Here is a 22726-nt window from a genome sequence, read left to right as displayed (position 1 = left end):
TGATGTAAACCTGTTTTCCATTTTAATGTTAGTGTTTGAGTGACGAAACGTGGATAAGCATTGGAAATCAATAGACCTAATATACGTTATAAAAGGTATGTTAGACTGCATTCCGCTAAATTTGTCTGTTACGATTTCAAATCATAGGTTTATAAAAACAGTATCTCAGATTAATTTTGTCTGCTTTAGGTTATTTACTGTTTAGGAGGTCCTCTATTCTTCATCAGAACTCGATAGCTGGGTTGGGTGATGAGAGTCAATAGTTTTTCTGGAACGCTATTTGCTTATATCACTTGCAATAACTTCAAAGTTACAATTTGAACAACGAAAGAAGATGAAGAACTGGAAAGCTATAGGTTTAATATTTGCTTTTAAAAATCAACTATTGTTATCAAAACCGTATGTTCAAGATTTTTATACTGTATATATATATAAACAATATTGTAAATAAATGTTTGTTTCTCATCGTTTGGCTTCGCTAATTTGTTTCGGTTCTCATCGAAACGAACGAAATACTTTGTGATTATATTATTTGACAGGCAAAAGATAAATTTGAAATATATTTTAAAACATCTCTGATTTAAAATTTTCAGTTAATAAGTTAAGAGAGACATGAAAACACCAACAACAAACGAAAGAATCATTTGTAGCGTAAAGTGATTTTTATCATAAATATTAAGTATATTTTCTATCATTTTCAATATCTCAGGTTTCTATTTATTGATGAAGTTATTGGGTTTAAAAAGTTGAAAATAATGTGAAATTTATAAAGAGTTAAAAATTAGTTCACATACCACTCAAGCTGTACTGTGATAGAGTTATTCAATGAAGCCTACTTAGTCTGTAGTTTTTTCCTGTGAGATATATAATTAAACTTTATGTATCCGAATCATCAAATTGACTTAGCAATCATGCTGGAATATTTTGGATTTACAAGATAGTTTTTTTTACAGAAAACTTGTTTCAGTAAACAAATATTTATCATAAGGTAGTCACATTTTGAATATATTTTTTTAGACACTTATTTAAACTGATGAAGTTAATACTACGGAATAGATGATATTCATATAGATAAGAACCAACAAAAGTAATCTATAAACTAATGAAACAAGTTTTATATAGCAAACCGATACAAGTACACAATACAGTAAACCTTAACAAATCTATATATTTACTGTGAATTGAACAGTTAGATGAATACCCTCACTGTTAGCAGCATTTTGGTTGTAACTAACTGCAAGTTTGCAGTTATTTGATGAAAATATTAATCTGTCTTGTGATTGTCCCCCTATCGAGTAGATACTAATATAGCTAACTGATTAAAATAAGTAAATATCGCGTCAACAATGACAGAGCAAGTATTATTTTTACCACCTCATAGTATACCCTAACTTCACATTTCATAGCTAACTGGAATAAATTCATTTTAAAAAATCAAGCTTGATCAACAAAGAGGCAGAAAAATGCATTCGAGGAAGTCAAGTATCGGTAAATTCCTTTGTGAGCCAATCAAAATTAAGAACACTCATGAAATGAATTCGTGGCGTGTTCATAGAATAATTTTGGTAAAAAGCAGTTGTAGTTACAATTTCTAATACATAAAAAATCATCACGTTTTGGTAATACTACGTTACGACAATGGCTTTTATGCTACGTCTCTTAGCAACATAAGTATAGCCTAATATCCTCGTTAATTGAAAGCACAGTGAAATGTACAGAGAATAAAACTAAGATTTTTTTGTTGATTTCTAAATTTAAGAGTCTCCGTTGATTAAAGGTCTTTGTTTTTTTTATATTAAAAACGTTGGTGATATAAAATATATTAACTCAGAGACGATATTTAAGTTTAAAATTGAATCGATATTTTTAGTTTCATGATAAAGTTTATGCACTTGGCTCTAGGCCAGATGACCCCATACTACGTCTTTACTTTAGGCTTATTATACCAACATTGTTTGTTTTGTTTTTTGAAATTCGCACAAAGCTACTCGAGGGTTATCTGTGCTAGCCGTTCCTAATTTAGCAGTGTAAGACTAGAGGGAAGGCAGCTAGTCATCACCACCCACCGCCAACTCTTGGGCTACTTTTTTACCAACGAACGAATAGTGGGATTGACCGTCACATTATAACGCCCCCACGGCTGGGAGGGCGTGCATGTTTGGAGCGATGGGAATACGAACCCGCGACCCTCAGATTACGAGTCGCTCGCCTTAACACGCTTGGCCATGCCGGGTCTCTACCAACATTCAATACATTAAAGTTTTCACAGCACCCTTACCCTTACGTCACTAATATCGCAATGGGCAGACAGGAGTCGAAGTTTTCTATCTGGATAAATGCATTTTGGTTCTTATGGATCATCCCATTTCGAGAAATAAAGCATGACGTAACGTGACACACATTAGCTTTTATACAGGTTAGATAATGACAATTGTCGGTATCTCTTATCACATTCGGCCTGGCATGGCCAAGCGCGTAAGGCGTGCGACTCCTAATCCGAGGGTCGCGGCTTCGCGCCCGCGTCGCGCCAAACATGCTTGCCCTCCCAGCCGTGGGGGCGTTATAATGGTACAGTCAATCCCGCTATTCGTTGGTACAAAAGTAGCCCAAGAGTTGGCGGTGGGTGGTGATGACTAGCTGTCTTCCCTATAGTCTTACAATGCTAAATTAGGGACGGCTCGTGGCAGTGGATTAACAACCTGCTCATTTAAATACTTGTTGAAGAATCCACAAGCGATTGCGGCCCTTTGTTCCTAGATGGAATCTAATGGTGATAACTAACTAACTAACTTATCACATTGAGGAGCTCGTGAGAGCCAAGTGGAAAAATATATAGGATTTAATATGTTCAACATTCATAAACTTTGATACTGATTTTCAAGTTTTAAGAAACCATTTAATGGCCTAGTAACATATTCTCAAAAGCTAAAATATTAACTTGCGTTTATAATATTAACTTTGGCGTATTGTTAAGGTAAATATTTATAATAATTAAGACTAAGCATTGTGTCACATTAACATTTTTCGTTTCCTTCCTGATTAAGTTAAGAACCTAAGTTTATATCTTATTCACAATTTAACTGAGGATATATGACGTTACGTTTGTTAATTATGAATGACGATAGTGTTCTTATTATCTTTTAAAAATTAATCCAAAAACAAATTATTCACTTTATGCCAAAAATTCTAACCATCATCATTCATTTATATTTTTGTTGAGATCTCTCTACATACATACTGAGCTTTAAAATTTTAATGCATGACAGAGGTATATATGTGTTAATTTAGGTTCTTCTCGCTCTTTGCGCAGATCGGAAGCCATGTACCCATTTTTAGTTCACATGAGTACATTTTGGTTTTCGTCTTCTTTTATGATGGACAATTTGTAGATTTTCACCCTATTTGTAGTATTTGTCTATGAAACCCATGTACTGATTAAACAAAATACCAACGACGACTGTCACATTCTTAATGAATGATTGTAGTATTACTCTGAGTACAATGTTAACTTTTGAATTTACGCCAAAATAAAGTCAACAATTTTAATAAAATTTAAACAGAATTTGTCGATTATTCTTTGCCACAACCAACTTAATTGTACTGGTAATTAATTGTACAAACTCAAACATGATAAATGGTTCGATAGACTAAGAGAAGTTTTTGTAATTTAGTCTGTCATTCAATTACTTAAATGTTTTAGTTTATTTTGATTGTATAGATTTGATAAAATTATCTTGTTTTCCATTAGATTTGTATTATGGTTTAGGCTTTTTGATATGAATGTCGGAAGCATGTATTTGACCTTCTTCTCTTATATTCATCTAAAGTAATCTAGGTGTACAAACTAAGAATAAAATCTTTATATCTATGTATACAGTTTTAGAGGCGATTGGCATAAAGACAATTAAGATAAGTAAACTAATAAGCTGACAGAGCATACACATAATAAGGAAGCCAATGTTGGAAATTAGTACGACCATCTCTCACTGCTTCACTTCAGGCAGCCTGAATACTTTCAAGTAGAGATACATACAATTGTTTGAACCTCTTCAATAAAGAATAAAGTAGTTCAATCAGACGTCTAACAAGACATTACAGTCAACCATAATGGGAAAATAGCTGAGAGCTACAAGTGGGTTGGCATAGGAAACAACGCTCATTTATCCTAATGTTGCACGATATACGTTCTGAAGCCTGTCGTCGACTGGAATAAACTATTTAGTTGTAAAAAAAACCCATAATCACGTTATGTAGGTTTTTCAAAGCTATTTATTTGATCTCTAGTGAAACTGACAATCTTCGGTTATTCTGAGTTCCTTCCTCCTAAAACAACTGAAATAAGATATTTTGGCTTGCGACAAACTTTCCAAAATCGAAAAACGTATAATTTTCGGTATATTAAGGATTAAGACACATTCCACTATAATCTATCTTTAAAATATAATTGAATGATTTCTTGAATTTTTCTTCAATGAAATTTCATTAAATTTTGCAGACATGGAGAATAGGGGGAGTTTTTTTTTGAGACAATGAAGTTCAGATTGTATTGCATAAATTGACTTAAGGGGAAACTGGGGGTGGGGGGTTGGCCAGATGAGGAAAATGCCAACGACTTTCATATGTTGAAATTGATAATCATCATATTGTGATATTATAGCCACAGACATATTTAAATACACGTGAACAGCTATTGTAATTTAAATACAAGTGAACAGCTATTGTAATTTCATCGTGATTAAAAGTTTTGTCGTTTGGGAGAGTAAAAATTGATACTTTCGCAAACGTAAGTAAATATATTTTTTTATTACAAGCATTTTGTTATACTATATCGTACACTTTGTTGAGAAAATTTAAGCTAGATATTATTAGGAAATGCATTCTTTCGGCTATATAATAGTACATAATGTTGTCCAATAACAAGCCATTTCTAGGTGAATGGCGGTTTGGGACAACTTGTTGACACGTTTTACTCGGAGTTGATTGACACGTGCGTTAACTAACCCTGCAATGAGAAACTTGCATTACTTTTTGTGCTATTAAAACAAAAATAGATATCATACAAAAATAATTTGGATTGATGTTTAAACGTGGAAAAATTAACGAAAATTAATTGCAATTTTTACAACTTACTCATTGTTCTCTTTATGTCATTTGTGCTTTATTTTCTAAAATTTAAATTTCAAGCTATGTTTATAGGAATTATGACCATGTGGTTAAGACATTCGGCTCGTAATCCAAGGATCGCGGGTTCGAATCCTTGTCACACCAAACATACTCATCTTTTCAACCGTGGGGGCGTTATAATATGACGGTCAATCCCACTATTCGTTGGTAAAAAAGTAGCCCAAGAGTTGGCGGTTGGTGGTGATGACTAGCTGCCTTCCCTCTAGTCTTACACTGCTAAATTAGTGATGGCTAGCGCAGATAGCCCTCGTGTAGCTTTGCACCAAATACAGAAAACAAAGAAACAAATTTAACCCGGATCGTGTGTTAACTTGCCTCGTACTCACCGTAGATTGACACACACTATTCACTCTTCTAATATGTTGATTTAAGAGAAAATTACACAGAGGTAATTTATTTGTTCTTTTTTTTGTATAATAAGTGTATAGTTCACGTTAGTATCGAAGTTCTTATTTTGACATTCACAGATGACTTTAAAAATAATAAACAAGAGTCTCTCACCCCATCCTCCATATTCCATACTTGAAAACAAGTTTGTATTCCTCTCCCATGGAATAAGTATGATCCGTAGTTTTGGTCTAATAAACGTACACATAAAGTAGAGATCCTCACCTTCCTTTCACAAATAATAGTAGCCCTTATATAACTTAAGATGTAACTTAAATATAATGGTTGTATGTGTTATATTTTTTTACTTTATAATTTTAAATGAAGCTTTACTAATGTTGAAAGAAAGATCGAATACATTTTGATAATCGTTTCATACATGATCAGATACAGATATTATCCCTCTCTTCAGGCTCTTTTCCTTGAAGAATTTTAAATTTCAATCTGAATATTATCTACTGTGCACCATTAGTATAGAAACCACTGGGTTTTAGGTACAGCTGTATTTGATTTTGAAGCAATGACCAAAGGATGAACATCAAATCAACGATACTGTTACACGACTTTTTCGATCGCAGTAACTGTTACTTTTGTAACGAGTTCTTGTCTGAACATTCCATTAAAACCCTGGATCTTTATATTCGCAGCCCGACTCGTTAACCAAAGATCACGACTGGCCTTTGCTTCGAAGAGATCACTGTGACACAGAACGGGTAGAAATATCATTTTGAAACCTTATAGTCTTTTACGTTCTCGGGACCTCAAGTAACATCGTTATGTCATAACTTGTACTGTCGACACAATACCACAAAAAGGTTAACTAGGGCTCATTTGCTTCTAATTTCTACGTATTGTGATCAAAATTAGATTTGCAATGCCTGAAAAAATATGATAAAATTGCAACCACAGACTTTTTTGCGTTGATTTTAAATTACAATTCACACGTCCTATAGATATTATGATTACATCTGCGCGGACTGTATATTAGTTTGTAATTAAGCACAAAGCTACATAATGGGTTCTCTGTGCTCTGCCCACCACGGATATCGAAAGCCAGTTTCTAGCGTTGTAAGGCCGCAGACATGATGTTGTGCCACTGGATGGCAGTATTGAGATTTGAAGACTGAAAGCATTAAAAAAGAAAACGATTTTTGTTAGTTTAACATTCACTGTCTGATTTTGTTACCACATTTCTCGTTGTCATCTGTCGAGGAGGACATCTTGTGAGTTGTAGTTGAGCTCTGCCTGATAGAAAATACATGTACTTGGAAAGTCTAATGTTGTTAAATTTTAGTTTGAAACCACTGAAACTATAGTATGGATGTTCCATGAATCTAACAGTTACATTTGAAGAGATTTACCCATTGAATCAAACAAACATACGTGAACTCTTCCGAGTACGAAGCATTGGTGTTATAATAAAATATAAAAAAAAATATTGAAATTTACTGGTGGAATATTGAATGAAATCATCTTTTCTTGTGTTTTTTTTTTCTATTATTTGATTTGTACTTTGCACCACCACGAACAGTTCAAAAGTAAACTTGTACAAGTAAAGAAATCGATGCACCACCACAAACAGTTCAAAAGTAAACTTGTACAAGTAAAGAAATTGATGCACCACCACAAACAGTTCAAAAGTAAACTTGTACAAGTACAGGAATCGATGCAAAATTACGGTTGAGAATCATGTATCTATTTCTATGTATATGCTGTGCTCTGATTAAGCGTCAATTACATTGTGTTATATCAGCGAGTTCCGTTAGCGATGGATGGTGGAGAGCTTACCTCGTTATAAAGTTGTTTTTTGCAAGATGACAATAAATTATAATTTCTAAAAAAACGATCTTTAACAATAATGCAGTTAAAAAACGAATTCAATTACTTATTTCTCAACATGATATGTACACTTGTGAAAAACCGATTTTTAAAATCAAACTGCGACATAGTAGTTATCCTGGATATTAGGACTTCAGCGTGTATTTGTTGTTTTGTTGGACTAGGTAAACAACGGGTGAGATACGTATGATACATATTTTCTTATAGGTAAACGACCGTGCATTTATTTTCTTATCTATAATGGCCTAGCATGGCTAAGCGTGTTAAGGCGTGCGACTCGTAATCTGAGGGTCGCGCGTTCGCATCCCCGTCGCGCCAAACATGCTCGCCCTCCTAGCCGTAGGGGCGTTATAATGTGACGGTCAATCTCACTATTCGTTGGTAAAAGAGTAGCCAAGAGTTGCCGGTGGGTAGTGATGACTAGCTGCCTTTGCTCTAATCTTACACTGCTAAATTAGGGACGGCTAGCACAGATAGCCCTCGAGTAGCTTTGTGCGAAATTCAAAAAACAAACAAACAAACTTATCTATAATTAAAAGGCGAACTGTAGCTTTCTACTATTTTATAAGAACATTTGTCAATTTGAAAACAACATGAAAAAGTTACACAAGGCGACGTTGGTTTTCAGATAACGTGCATTTGTTGCAATAAGTCTTAACAAAACAAACAAAATGTATTAACTATTGCACTGGATGTATAACTATTATGTCACAGAATTACATGATGCTAAATTAATTAATGACATTCAGTTTTTCATAAATACAAATGTCTCTAGTGTTCTGAACCAATTATGTTAGCCGTCTAATTGGTGGCCACAAATATGTAAATAGAAATGAAAGATGTCCATGAGCGTCCTTAAAAGAGTAGGGTATCTTTCTCCTGAATGATCAGTTCTGCGTTTCTTCAGCTACAGTTTTGATATTTTTTTATCTTGTCATGTCTTAAATATATTCTGCGGACAAATGAAGATAGAATATGTAGTCGCTCAGTTATAAAAAAACAAAAAAAACTGGAATAAAATACAGACTAGTTATGATTATCAGAAAAATTACGAGAACAAAACTTGTAAACAATGATATATTTTAGTTAAGTTTTACTGTGGACTTCCTTCTTCCACTAAACTTACTTACATTACTATAAAATACACGTTTGATTATGCAGCTCTGTACAATAATTTTCCTGAGTTACACGTGTTTAAGTGTACTAAATTGTAGGAAAACCACGTATTTAAAGTTCATGTGCTCCAACTTGTAGTACATTAAATAACTTTAACACCTCATCTTAACACTTTCTTTTTAGAAAACGACAAAAAATGTAGACTGTTTATTTAAATTTCTTAATTTGCTCAAAATTTATTCGTTTAACTTTGATACATAAATCATACACATCAAGGGCAAACGTACCTCTTTAATGGCAAACTGTAATACAGTTTGTAAAGACACCAAATTCTAAATTGGCGAGCAATCCATTAAATGGAAAATGCTTTTACCAACTGCGAGAAGATGTTCACGAAGAACGTGAAAAGTACGTAGGACTCCGCTCGCGGAAAAAATAACTTACTGACAAATTAAAACGATTTTAGAAACAACAGGCCATACTGGCAAAATAACGATAACTGAATATTGTTTGTTTGTTTAAAAACTTCGATCAAAGCTGTAATAAAGTGTGTCTATGTATAGCCATCTCTAATTTAGAATTGAAAGACTGGAAAACAACTAACCAATAGCACCCACTTCCATCTCTTTTGTAGCTCTTATCTGACTGAAAGGTAGGATTTGAATGTCACTCTTATTGTACACCCACGGCCCCTACGCAATTTTTGACAACGACATGTGAAGAGTTAAGCCTCGAATTCAAGATAAGAAACCATTTTGCATTAACCAAATGCGAAAACTAAGGCGTTCGATAACATGCTGGTAAAAATAGTCTTAAAGTTATCTATAAATAACTTTACACCATGAGAAATGTTCTAACTTTAAACGCTAGAAGACTGGCTTGGTGATTAGGGAGCTCGACTCGCAATTTGAGGTCGAAAGTTAGAATTTTCATCACTGAACATGCTTGCCTTTTCAGCGGTGGGGACATTATAAGTGACATTCAATCCCATTATTAATTGGTAAAAGAGTAGCCAAAGAGTTTGTGGGGGGAAGGGGTAGCTTGATTAGCTTCATTCCTTGTAGACTATCATTGCTAAATTAGGGAGGGCTAGCGCAAATAAGCCCCCATGCAGCGTGGCGTGAAATTCAAACCAAACCAGTAGAAGACACAAAACAAACTGTTTAATTTTCACCTTGTCATTATTAAAAATTGTTTGTTTAGAATTAAGTACAAAGCTACACAACGGGTCATCTGTGTTCTGCTCAACATGCGTCTCGAAACCTGGTTTCTAGCGGTTGAGTCCGCAGACATACCGCTGTGCGACTGGGGGACTCCATTGCTAAGAAAAGGCTTATGTTAGTGAAATAAGAAGAGATGTAAATATGAAGACTACTGAACATAATAAAATAAACCTGAACTGAGCTTTATTTTTATAAGAAAATCCAACAGTCACGGCAAGTATCTAACCCTGGATCTTAGCGTTATATATTTACTGATGAGCAAGTGAGGACTATTTATTAAGAAAAAAACACGTCAAAATATATGGAAGCTAAGAATATTAACAAAAACTGTCTTCCTTGTAATAATGAAAGTGATAATAGTATATTTTTCTCCATATAAAATATAGCAGTTTTTTTAACCACAACTCATAATTCTCAGTAGATGAAATGGGCATTCTGAAGTTTAAACGAATTCATAGAAGTTTATAATATAGTAATTTAAACTGATAAAAATGTTACGCGCATTTTGTGAATAAACTAGCCGTAAGAAAAGAAAAATCGACTGATAGGACATTTTATAACGTAACACTTCGCTTCCTTTGGTGTAACTCGAGTCTTTAACTTTCGGGTGTTACACGAATTTTTACCTTTCGGGGAAGTTTCACAATCCATGTTGGAGGCACAATTATATCTGCATGCACTCCCAATGAACAATGCTCGCTTAGTTTTTCAATGCTGAAACAGTAGCTTTTGTTATGGAAGGACAACTTGCACCAAGAACATCCAATGGCTACAATTTCCTGGAATGACAATTATCTACACATCATCTCGTGTATCTGGTTAAAAATGTATATTGTCTTTCAAGCTCTAACTAAACAAATGATTTGAAATTACTATATTTCAATCTAGCCATTATATATATATATATATATGCCAGAATAATCTCATCAGATTTACGAAGCTATTCAGAAAAATGAGAAAAGTTAAGCACCATATTTCTGCAATATTAATCTATAACATCTTGTCAGTATAATCGTTAATAAATATATTTAGAAATATAAAACAGATTTTAAAAAGCACCAGAAAAGATGAAACGTGATAAGTGGTGTAGGAAGACTAGGCTGAAGGACAATAAATAAAATGTTGGCAAAGTCAGAACTTACAAACTATTAGTGTCAGTGGCCTGAGCTGAAGGAAAATAACCAAACGTTATAACAAAGTTAGGAATTACTGGTGTCAGCGAGTAAAACATTTTAACAATCAAAGAAACTGTTCGATTTTTATATTTTTTAAATATTTATAAAAAAAGGACATTTCAACATAAATGAAAAATTCTAACCAAGATTTGCTTTGTAAATAGTCCAATAGCTAACAAGAAAACATACGGAATGTTAAATTAATGAAGGCATATTGGTAACTAGTGCAACGTCTGTACACACACACACACAAATATAAATGTATATATATATATTGTTTTTTTAATTTATTGACTAAACAGTTAACTATGACTTACCTTGTTGCCGAAAGACAGCTTCGATTGAAATAGCTGTGAAGGAAGAAATATAAAAAATATTAATAGTCAGATGGTAAGAGTTACTTTAATAATAACGAAGTCCTAAAAACTTCAGAATTATATCATGAACGTATCCTTTTATACGACGGTGTCCCCCGCTAATACAGCAGTAAGTCTACGGATGTATAACGCTAAAATCAGATATTCGATTCCCCTCGGTGGGTTCAGCAGATAGCCTGATGTGGTTTTGATATAAGAAAAACACAAACAATTATACGACGGCACTGTTATTATCGACCCACATTATTTGTTATTTTACTATTTCGTCAGATTTGATGCCCACGTGATCATTTATATGTCAAGAAGGATGTTTGTTTGTTTGTTTTTGAATTTCGCACAAAGCTACTCGAGGGCTATCTGTGCTAGCCGTCCCTAATTTAGTAGTGCAAGACTAGAGGAAAGGCAGCTAATAATCACCACCCACCGCCAACTCTTGAGCTACTCTTTTACCAACGAATAGTGGGATTGACCGTCATATTATAACGCCCCCACGGCTAGGAGGGCGAGCATGTTTGGCGTGACGGGAATGCGAACCCGCGACCCTCAGATTACGAGTCGCACGCCTTAACACGCTTGGCCATGTTGGGCCGTCAAGAAGGAAAAAGAAAGATTATGCAATTTATTTTCCATTTTACTCAGGAGCAGATAATGTTACGAAAAAGGGGATAAAGTTGAAATGATGATTATATTACATCTATGAAGGTTGATACTCAGGATTATATAGAGAGACTTACAATCGACCGATTTTATTAGTTTTATATAACCGTCACAATAATGGTTTTTAGAGATTATTAAATAAAATATTTTACGCTCATCAATTAATTCGATTGATATAGCAACGTAAGCGTCAGACACGATTACCATATTTCATGTAATCAAATTAGCACAGGACATTTCTGCGGTTATCAAAATGCAAATATATACGTGTAGTTTATGCATACGTAGCAAAAGTTTAAAGCTGGGTACCTGTAACTCTGATGCAGGCAAGAAATTAAGTATTCTACAATATTTCGATTTTAAACGCTTGTGCACAATAGTCTAGTACCTATCTTCTTCAGTGGATAAATTACCATACTAATGCAAATTATCAATGATTAATTTTACATAAATATTTAATCTCAGAACCAAGTAAAGGGTCATTTACAGCGGAAATAAATGCCACATGCAAAAGTCACGCAAAAATCACCAGAGTCCTCACCAGGTTCAATTGTACCCTTATATCAATAGTTTCAATTTTCGTTTTTTGAGCAGAGTAAAGCCTAATAAGAACTGTGTGAACTTGTTTATTGCTACAGATGTACTACCAAGTCTTAGTATGCTGGTGATTTTCCTCTGTTTGGTCAATAAAAAATCTGGAAATAAGTAAAACCAAATGACAAAAAAGTTACTCTAAACTGAACCTTACGTTTGTCATTATGTTTAGTACTTCTGTGCGCAATCTACTGAAGAAAGCATTTTACTCCAATGCTTTCAAATAGTATCTCTCTATGCGCGTACATGTATTAATTAAATATTTAATTTTGGATTGTGTTTGAATCAAGTAGAAAATAAAACTGTTAACTGTTAAAAATCTAGAAGTTTTATTGCACTCTGTGACATTAAGTATTTGAACAATGTTCACAGATGTGCATATAATGGAATAAATGCTGTGCAACAAAGCAACACGACGGCTATTTGTGCTACCCGTCCCTAAGATAGCAGTGTAAGACTTGATGCAGCTAGTTATCAACACCCACCGCCAACTCTTACCAACGAATAATGTGATTGTCTGTTACATTATAACGGTCCTACAGTTTGAAATGGCGAGCATGTTTGGTGAGACGGGAATTCAAACCCGTGACCCTCAAATTACGAATCGAGTGCCTTAATCACTTACCCATGTTGAGCCTAAATATACATATATATATATATATATATGTATATACAGTGTTTATAAATAAAATTGTGTTTTAGTAAGTTGCTTGTGATATATCCCAGTGATGTAGCTTAAGTCTAAGCCTGCAAGCTTACGACACCAAAAGACCGGTTTCGATACCCGTAGTAAGCGGAGCACAGATAGCTTTTGTACAGTTTTTCTCAGTAATAACCAAACCAAACTATGAAATGTAAAGTAATTAGTTGCCAACTAAACTGTAAATCATATCAAATTAAGTATTTTGAATTAGTTAAATATATAAATGTCACAGAGAAAAATTAAAGAGTACCCACATAATGGCCAAATTAAAAATTAATATTATAAATTTAATTTCAAACTCTAGTCTCTCTGACACCATACATTGGTTTTACGAAAACAGAAAATATAATTTTGTAATGAAATTGCATCAAAAGTAAAAAACATTAGTTCATCATATATACCAACAGATATCTTTTTTTAGCTCAGCAGTAATTTTTAAGGGTTATAAAGCTCAAATTTAGGCTTCGATTCCTGCGGTAAACACAGCGCACAATAGCCTACTGTGTTAGCTTTGCGCTTACGCAAGGAAAACGATAGATGTGATTGTGAATTTTGCGCAAAGTTATACGAGGGCTATCTGCGCTAACCGTCCTTAATTTAACAATGATAGTCTACAAAGAAGAAAGCTAAACAACGCCATCCACCACCATTAATGTGACGGTCAATTCCACTATTCGTTGATAAAAGAGTAGCCCAAGAGTTGGCAGTGGGTGCTGAAGACTAGCTGACTTCTCTCTAGCCTTACACTGCTAAATTAGGGACGGCTAGCGCAGATAGCCTTCGTGTAGCTTTGCGTGAAATTAAAAAAACAAACAAACTAACAACAATTGGATTGAATGCCACTTATAAAGTCCCCACTGCTGAAAGGGCGAGCACGTTCAGCGATAGTAATTCTAACCTTTACGACCTCAAATTGTTAGTCGAGCGTCCTAATCACCAGGCCAGTCTTCTAGTCTAGATTCATGTTTAAAGCTAAAATATTTCTCATGGTGTTAAGCTATATGTAGATAACTTTAAGCCTATTTTTACCAACATGTTGTCGAACACCTTAGTTTTCACATTTGGATGATACAAAGTGGTTTCTTATCTTTCACTGTTAGCAAACGTAAACTGTGAATTCGAGGCTTAATGCCAAAAAAAAAAAAAAAGAAGCGTAAGGGCCTTGAACATGCAATAAAAGTGACAGTCAAATACTCCATTCAGTCAGACAAGAGCAACCAAAGAGTTGGAAGTAAATGCTGTTGGTTAGTTTTTTTTAATCTATCCGTTCAAAATTAAAGACGGCTACATACAAACAGCCCTTTGATAGCTTTGAGCAAAAACTTTAAACACAAAAATAATGTTCTGTTGTTGTTTGTTAGTATGGCTTGTTGTTTCTAAGATTTTTTTCAGTTTGGTTTTAGTTTGCTAGTATATTACACAGAATTGTCATAATCACCCACCGTCAACTCTTAGGCTGCTCTTTTACAACGAATAGTGGAGTTGACCATCACATAATAACACCCATACAGCTGAAAGGATGGCCGTGTTCGATGACGGGGATTCGAATGCGCGATCCTCAGATTGCGAGTCAAGCGTCCCAACTACGTGGCCATGGCGAACCTCCAAGGAAAAGTCAACAGGTACAAAAAAAACACAGAAATAACTCTTTTCATACTTCAAAATTGGGTATATGAGACTAATTTGGATAAACGATAAACAAGTTTTGCGGTCTTCAAAATGGTTTACTGAATCTTTGAAATATCTCAAATCTTCTTTCCATATGTCCCAACCTCCTCAGTAGCTGTAACTCTTGTTAAAAGTGCATAATCGAAATTCTAGTGTAATTTTAATACATATGTTATTCCCCGGAGATTGAATCGGTTCCAAGCACTGCAAGTCCTCAAACACACCGCTGTGCCACGGTGAAGCTTCCTGGAGATAAGGGTCAATCGCTTTACTCATAATATGTCCAAATCGTTCCTGTTTGCTCTACTTTCTCTGAAAGGAGAATATAGTAACATAACAAAGCTCGTTATTTCACGCTAATTATTTTATGTTTCACGGGCAACATATGCATTAATTAATTCAGTTAACAATAAACATAAAAGTGGACACATATTTATAAAATTCCCCGTTTTTTATTAAAAACTTAGACACGTCCAAAACAAAATAAAATATGTAGCCATAAATTATGATATTATTAGTTTTTGTTTGTTTGTTTATAATGAAACACAAAGATACAAAATGGGCTATCTGTGCTCTCCCCACCACGGGTATCGAAACCCGGTTTTTAATGTTAAGTCCGCAGACATGCCACTGGGGTGCTCTACTATTATTAGTAGGTATTTCCAAAGGTTAAAGTTGCGCTATTCCCATGATACTTGTTGTTTGACTAAGACGACGCTTAACGGTTTAACCTTTAAAACCTGAGTTCAAACTTCAGGTTCACTCTTTTTCACCACATCTTCATTAATACAATCGTTAGTATTAAAACTAATGACCAATTTATCTGATTCTTTTGCTTTGAAAGTACGATTCTCCCAAGCTTTTGCTACAATTCGCTTTTGAGTATCAATGGAATGCAGCTCATGTTTTTTGACACTTCTCCAGTTCTTCTTTTGTAGAAGACATAATCGTTTCTCCTTTCCCTCAGTGGCATAGCGGTACGTCTGTGAACGTACGACAGTAGAAGCCATGTTTCGATATCTATGGTGAGCAGAGCATTGATAACCCATTGAGTACCTTTATGTTAAATTATAAACAAACAAACAAACAAATATAAGTGTTTATTTTACGTTTTCCAACTAAACAACAGTAACTTCCAAGATTGAACGCGCAAGGCTTACAATGATAAAATTCGGGACTCGATTCCCTCGTGGTGGACTCAGCTCGTAACCAGATGCGGCTTTGCTCCAAGCCAAACAAATAAACAAAATCTGGCCATGACTTTGGGATTAGTTAGCATGCTTGAACTGCGAATCTGAAAGTCTATAATTCGCAACCCGTTGTGGCAAAAACACTTTGGAACTGAGAGTGTGAGAAAGACTTTAGAGATCTACTATTTGCTCAAACAAGAGTATCCGAAAAATTGGCAGTGAGTGGTTTTGAATGGTTACTTTTCCTTATTATATTATATCAGATTATGAACGTTTATACATAAATAGCTTTGTTTAACTTTGGACGAAAGTACTGAAAAAAAACCCAACAAAAACAAATATACTTCCAATGTTTGGAGAAGATTAATTAATTTCACGAACTAGTGGTTTCTGGGAGAAGTATTACTTCAATCGAACCAAACACATTTAATGGATACCAAAATAAACACTTCTTGTACTCCTTTACATTTTTAATCGTGTTCCTAATAACTGAATGTAACTTTTTTTTTGGCTAACCTTTTATATTTAAGGTTCGGTTCCAAACAACATATTAAGTCATGCATAAATATACTATTCTGCAGAACGATCGTCTTATTAAAGCTACAAGGAAAGATAAAGGTTTTTCTAGATGCTGTTCTTTTTATTAATAAATATTAGATGCAACTTCTAACAACATTTTCATGTCAGTTAAATAAAGTCTTGAAATTCCAATAATCAAAAACATTTTCAAAGCAAATCTTATATATTAAAGGACTGCAAAAAATTCAAACTATTAAATTACATTTTTATATTTTTATTTTTAGAAAACATAAAGGTTTTCAGTACCGGGAATATTTTTATCCTAACTTTTGTCTGAACTATCATGTGTTTCACACATGTCAACAATTGCATCGTGTTATTCACAGTCAGCAATTACCGAAGCCCGAGGCGCTTCCTTCATTTTTAGCAAGGTAGATTTCAGATGTCACTGCCTATTATCTTCTTTTGTGTATTATCAGGCTGCCAAACTTTCTTCGGTATAACCATGTTTCTGTCTGTTTCACTATTTCGCTCTGTATTTTATTATTTTCAAATGTAAGGGGAAGAGCAAGTGACCACTCGTTGACCACCTTAGGTTTCTTATGCACTAACGTTTTGTCACGTTTAACTCTGTTTAATTACTCTCAAGTCTCGCGCTCTTTTACACAATTTTTTTGTTTATTTTTCTTATTTAAATTACTGCCGACTTTCTCCATTTCTAAACCATACTCTATAATTTTTCGTGAAATGATGAACCTGAAAATCCATCTTTTCCCATTTTGTTTCGGAGAAAATACCAGTCTTCTCTTTTCAAGGCATTAAAGTAAATGATTCAACACAATCTACTTTATATACATCCATGAGAATAGTACTTATATAATAACAACATTTCAAGAAAGACAATCGCTCGAGCATTCATTTGTTTAAGCATCTGTTCTTGACATGCTTATTACCTGAAAGTAGTAACACATTTACACTTGTCAAGCTATTGCCAATTTCAGCAACCATGATAATAATTCACTTATATCTTCATTCTAGATAGTGTCTACTATATTGACGTCACTCAGTTTACCACTGATTTATATAAGATTATAAACTTTTGCAAGCATGTTAGCACAGCAGCATATATAAACAGAAAGACCCACCTAAGGATTAAGCACCGATGTGCATGTAAATAGAAACATTTTGGTAAAAATGTGATAATATTCTTAGAGGGTGTTTTGCATTTATAGGAGAAGATTCGTAATTTGTATATAGATATGTATAGACATATATAAAGATGTTTTACTTTAGCTTAATTACCCTTAATAAACAAAAACAACCTTCGTTTTCCATTCCTTCAGTTTCCAGACAGTTTAACGATTTAACTAATCTAGTAGCACGTGCACGAGCCTATTTTGCTTTAACGCAAAGCTGCATATTACTTTATATGCTTTGTGTGCACAGCGTGGAACAAACTCTAAATATTCGATTTATAAATCCCCAAACCTACTGGTGGCCAATTTGTAAAACCTCTTTGCAACTTTGGTAAAATTCCAATTAAAATCTAAATAACAATAACTGCCTAGTTCTGTTTTATTATTTAAGTTTATATAAATGTTTTGTTGTACGATGAGTTTAGTGTAATTAGTGTGCAGTAAAATCTGTGAATTATGCAATAAATACTGAGATGAAACACAGATCGTGTTTTAATGCCACTATTCGCACCATAACGTTATGTTTAAAGCTGAGATGCTTGGTACAAAATAAAATTTAGTAGTGTTAATGCAGACTAGAATTCAACCTTTAAAGGCACTGGATATGCTTTTTGTAGCGGTATGAACCTTGTCTAATATTCTTATAATTAAGTAAACAGAACTGGTAATTCGACATTGTTGTCATTATTATCTCAATGCTTCTTCACAGTGAAGATCGATTTTATAATGAGCAACTCAGTTGGGCATTTAATTTCAAGTGATAATGTAACAGCACTTTGTAGTTTCGTTTTAAAGCTTAAGAGCTACGCGTGCATAAACTCAGTGATAGGATAATTGGTAAGATTAGCCGAGCCACTTATAAGGACATTTCCACTCTTCCATCCTTTGGAAAGATGGTTATTGAAATTCATGGAAAACGATTAGAAAAATAAAACTACAAGGAAGGAGAAATATTTGGTCAGAACTCCGAAAGCACGTTTATAGGTATAAAAAAGGTTTGTGGCCGAACGAGGCCAGGTGGTCGGGGCGCTTGACTAGCAAATTCAGGACTTCAGGTACGAATCCCCATCCGAAACGTGCTCGCCTTCTCAGTCGTGAGGACGTTATTATGGTATGGTAAACCGCACTATTCGTTGGTAAAACAGTAGCCCAAAAGTTGGCAGTGCTAAATTAGGGACGGCTTGCGCAGATAGCCCTCGAGTAGTTTTGCGCTAAATAAAACAAACAAACAAAACAAACAAAGTTTTACTACTAAGTTAGGGACAGCTGGCGCAGATAGTATTCATGTAGCTTCGCGTAAGATTTAAAAACAAAGAAACAAATAAAATTGGTTTGAACTTTCTGATAGCACCATTTACACTGAGTTCACCTTATAACAAATTTTAGACAGTTTTTTTAGAGTTCTTTGTAAATTTTGCTTCCAAGTTCGAAGTCATGATTATAATATTATTTTTTATTTACGAAGTGTTTAAGATATTAGTATTTCATTTTCTCACCCACATGACCAGTTAAATATTTTTTCTTTCTTTCTTGCTGTAGATTACTCACACTCAACGTCGACTGGTTTTTTTTTGTTTTTTTTTAAAGCGCCATTGCTAGTTCTCTTCGTTGCAAGGAAAGAAATTTCACTGTCAGAAACCCAACAGATTACTGTCGTGTAATCGGGCCCTCAGTCGTTAAAACGTGAAATACAGTTTTTTCTTGTCATTTTGTAAAGGAGAACATGAAGTATTATTTTCTAAAAATCATACAACTTACAGTAAAAAGAGATAATATTCGTTTCAAAATGTCTGACAAAGCCTTTTCGAGGCAGGTACTGTTGATTGTTTGCATTGATAGTTATAATGTAAAATTATGAATATATTAATATGGACTCTGAAGATCGTTGACTTATAGTTGTGACCCGGCATGGCCAAGCGTTTTAAGGCGTTCAACTCGTAATCCGAGGGTCGCAGGTTCGAATCCCGATCGCACCAAACATGCTCGCCCTTTCAGCAGTGGGGGCGTTATAATGTTACGGTCAATCCCACTATTCGTTGGTAAAAGAGTAGCCCAAGAGTTGGCGGTGAGTGGTGATGACTAGCAACCTTCCCTCTAGTCTTACACTGCTAAATTAGGGACGGCTAGCACAGATAGCCCTCGAGTAGCTTTGCGCGAAATTCAAAACAAACAAACAAACCTATAGTTGTGCCTATTTAATAAGAAGCAACCTTCTTATACATTCACATTAGTCTATTTATCTTCATTAGTGGTCATATTTTGCTTACCATATGAATCACGTATCAAATGTGTCTGTTGATACATACGTGAAATATATCTTACGAACCGTTGACTAAAATGAATGGTTGTAAATTTGGTTTGTTTCTTGTGAAGGGCAAAACTACACAATAGGCCATCTATGCTATACGTACGTTAATTACGCTTAAAAAACTAATGAAAGCAAACGTGATTGTACTTTGGCTTATGATCCTATTAAATTATATCATCTCATTAAAGTTTACGATATTACATTTTATTTTGATACTACATTACAGTTTATGATTTCGCTAACATTAAGACACCACACAATACTTTAAGAATGACTTAATTTAATAAACAAGCAAACGTTTTCTCATTACTCATCTGAAACAACACAACAACAATAAGTGGAAGTAATTTCGGGATGAGGTCCTCGAGAGATTACCTGGAGTGTTCATAAACTTTATCTTCTCTTCGCTCCTTTCATGATGGTTACGTGGGTTGTGATTTAAATTTACTTAAAGAAGATTGTGTTGATATTGCAGCTTTAAAGATGCTTCAAGCAGGTAGGAGGAACCAGGCGCCAAAAAAGTGTGTCTTGACCGTGCCAGGGAATACTCTTGAACGGATAAGAAAGCCAGTGTTCGAGAAGACTATGGTTAGCTTCTCAGAAAATAGTTACGTTCTGGACGTCGAAAGATTAGAAGGACACGATCATATCCGTTATCTTCACTATAACTTCAGTAGGTTGAGTCAAAGAAATAGAAGTCGTCAGCTACAGTAGAATCGATGGGTATAAGCGGATGGGGTCAGAGGTCGTCGAATTAGGCTAGAGTGGGTGTGGTTGAACTTACGTGGGGCTCGGCTTGCGTAGATTGGGTGGAAAAAGTGACAATATTTGCTTATGTGGTTGCAAATTTGATATCCGGGAAGTCATCTGGGAGGCTTGGTCCAGGGCGGTAGGTACGATCAGTTCAGTAAAATATTACAAAATCGGACTTCCCTATACTACTACAGACTACAAACACCAGCTAATCTACTGCACTATTCGTTTAATAACTCTATAGCAGTTTTACAATTTCTAGAAGCCTAAATATACAACGGAAAGCGTCATTTTAGCAGAGAATTTAAAATACAATTTCAAGTTATTTCAACGTTTAATTTAACAGCAGCATATAATGTGTAGCGTGTTCACGACTATTGGTATTAATTACACATACAAACACCAGACTCGAAACACAGATAAAATAAATTATTTATCCTTAATGATATGCGTATATCGAATGAACGGCTATTTTGAAATACTGACTAGAGCGAAGACAGCCAGTTAGTAGCACCCACTGCCACAATTGCTTTATTCAGCACTATAAAGTAAATAAGAGGAATTTTATAATGCAACTACACCTAAATATACGGAGTGTGTTCAGTGGTATCATGTCTTGAATCTTGGACCCTTTGATCTACAGCCTCAAATATTTACAACTAGGCAACAACACCCTGATCTGGAAGCCCACAGATTAATTTACTACACATTATCACCAATTGCTTAATTTTTCCGATGGCGTAGTTCGACATCTGACGACATATTCTGGAGATAGTATTCTATGAATCGTTCTGAAACTTAACTGTTCTATTTATAGAAGATGAATACGTGGCTTCTTTCGGCGGGGGACTATTAAAGTATTATAAATAAAAATATTAGAATCGAACGTTGGAAAAGAAGGAATAACTATTTGAAAGATCCTTATGAGTCCAACAGATTGAATGAGGGCACCTATTTTGCCTTTTAGTTATGGTAAAACTTGAAAGACTCAGCTTAAAGCAGAAAATAATGCATTTAGAAATTGTTGAGAAGGCAATCTAATATCAGGTTGGCCTGGTAAAAATATATTTCAGCTACGTGTTTTCAAGTTTTTTCCTATCACCACTTTCTCGATATGAAAGACCGAGGATGAAAATATTTATGAGTGCTACTTGTTGAATAAAATATAAGACATTGTACAAGAACTGTTAAAATGATTTAAAGAAACTTGTTAGGTTCGTTTGATTTTCTCACAAAGCTAGCTGAGTACTGTCTACATTGGTTGTCCCTAAGTTAGCAGCGATAGACTAGCGGGAAGGCAACTAGTTGACAACAACTACTGTCAATTCTTGAGCTATTCCTTCGCGTGCAGGGAGGAAGTTTATAAAGTAGATGTATCGATGGAGCAGATCTTGTTTTATTGAGGTTACCTATGCCCTCTTTACTTCAGTACAATCCAATATGAGTGAATTGATTTGTGTGAGACAATACAGCGTTCCAGCAGCCTGAGTTGATGGTTATTCTGAGCAGTTGGTGCTTATTTACTGTTGAGAATTGTATTTAGCCACAAATGAATTGATTGTTTTTTGAATTTCGCACAAAGCTACTCGAGGGCTATCTGTGCTAGCCGTCCCTAATTTAGCAGTGTAAGACTAGAGGGAAGGCAGCTAGTCATCACCACCCACCGCCAACTCTTGGGCTACTCTTTTACTAACGAATAGTGGGATTGACCGTCACATTATACATCCCCACGGCTGGAGGGCAAGCATGTTTAGCGCGACGCGAGCGCGAACCCGCGACCCTCGGATTACGAGTCGCACGCCTTACGCGCTTGGCCATGCCAGGCCTTACAACCAGA

At 34.8% G+C, this 22726-nt stretch overlaps 1 protein-coding gene across 1 annotated transcript in view; it reads right to left on the bottom strand.

Moving 5' to 3' along the window:
- LOC143238394 (diacylglycerol kinase zeta-like) overlaps window positions 1–22726 on the bottom strand; it is a 196345-nt gene that overhangs the window by 53464 nt on the left and 120155 nt on the right. Inside the window, exons 8-9 of the mRNA XM_076478560.1 lie at window positions 11242–11274; window positions 10376–10528 (exon numbers count right to left, since the gene is read on the bottom strand). Of these exons, the coding sequence (XP_076334675.1) occupies window positions 10376–10528; window positions 11242–11274 (186 nt within the window). The remainder of the gene's footprint in view (window positions 1–10375; window positions 10529–11241; window positions 11275–22726) is intronic.

Source organism: Tachypleus tridentatus, chromosome 13 (assembly GCF_004210375.1).
Source record: "Tachypleus tridentatus isolate NWPU-2018 chromosome 13, ASM421037v1, whole genome shotgun sequence".
Taxonomy (NCBI): domain Eukaryota; kingdom Metazoa; phylum Arthropoda; class Merostomata; order Xiphosura; family Limulidae; genus Tachypleus; species Tachypleus tridentatus.
The sequence above is the reverse complement of the archived record's forward strand: the minus strand, read 5'-3'. Positions and strand labels throughout refer to the sequence as shown.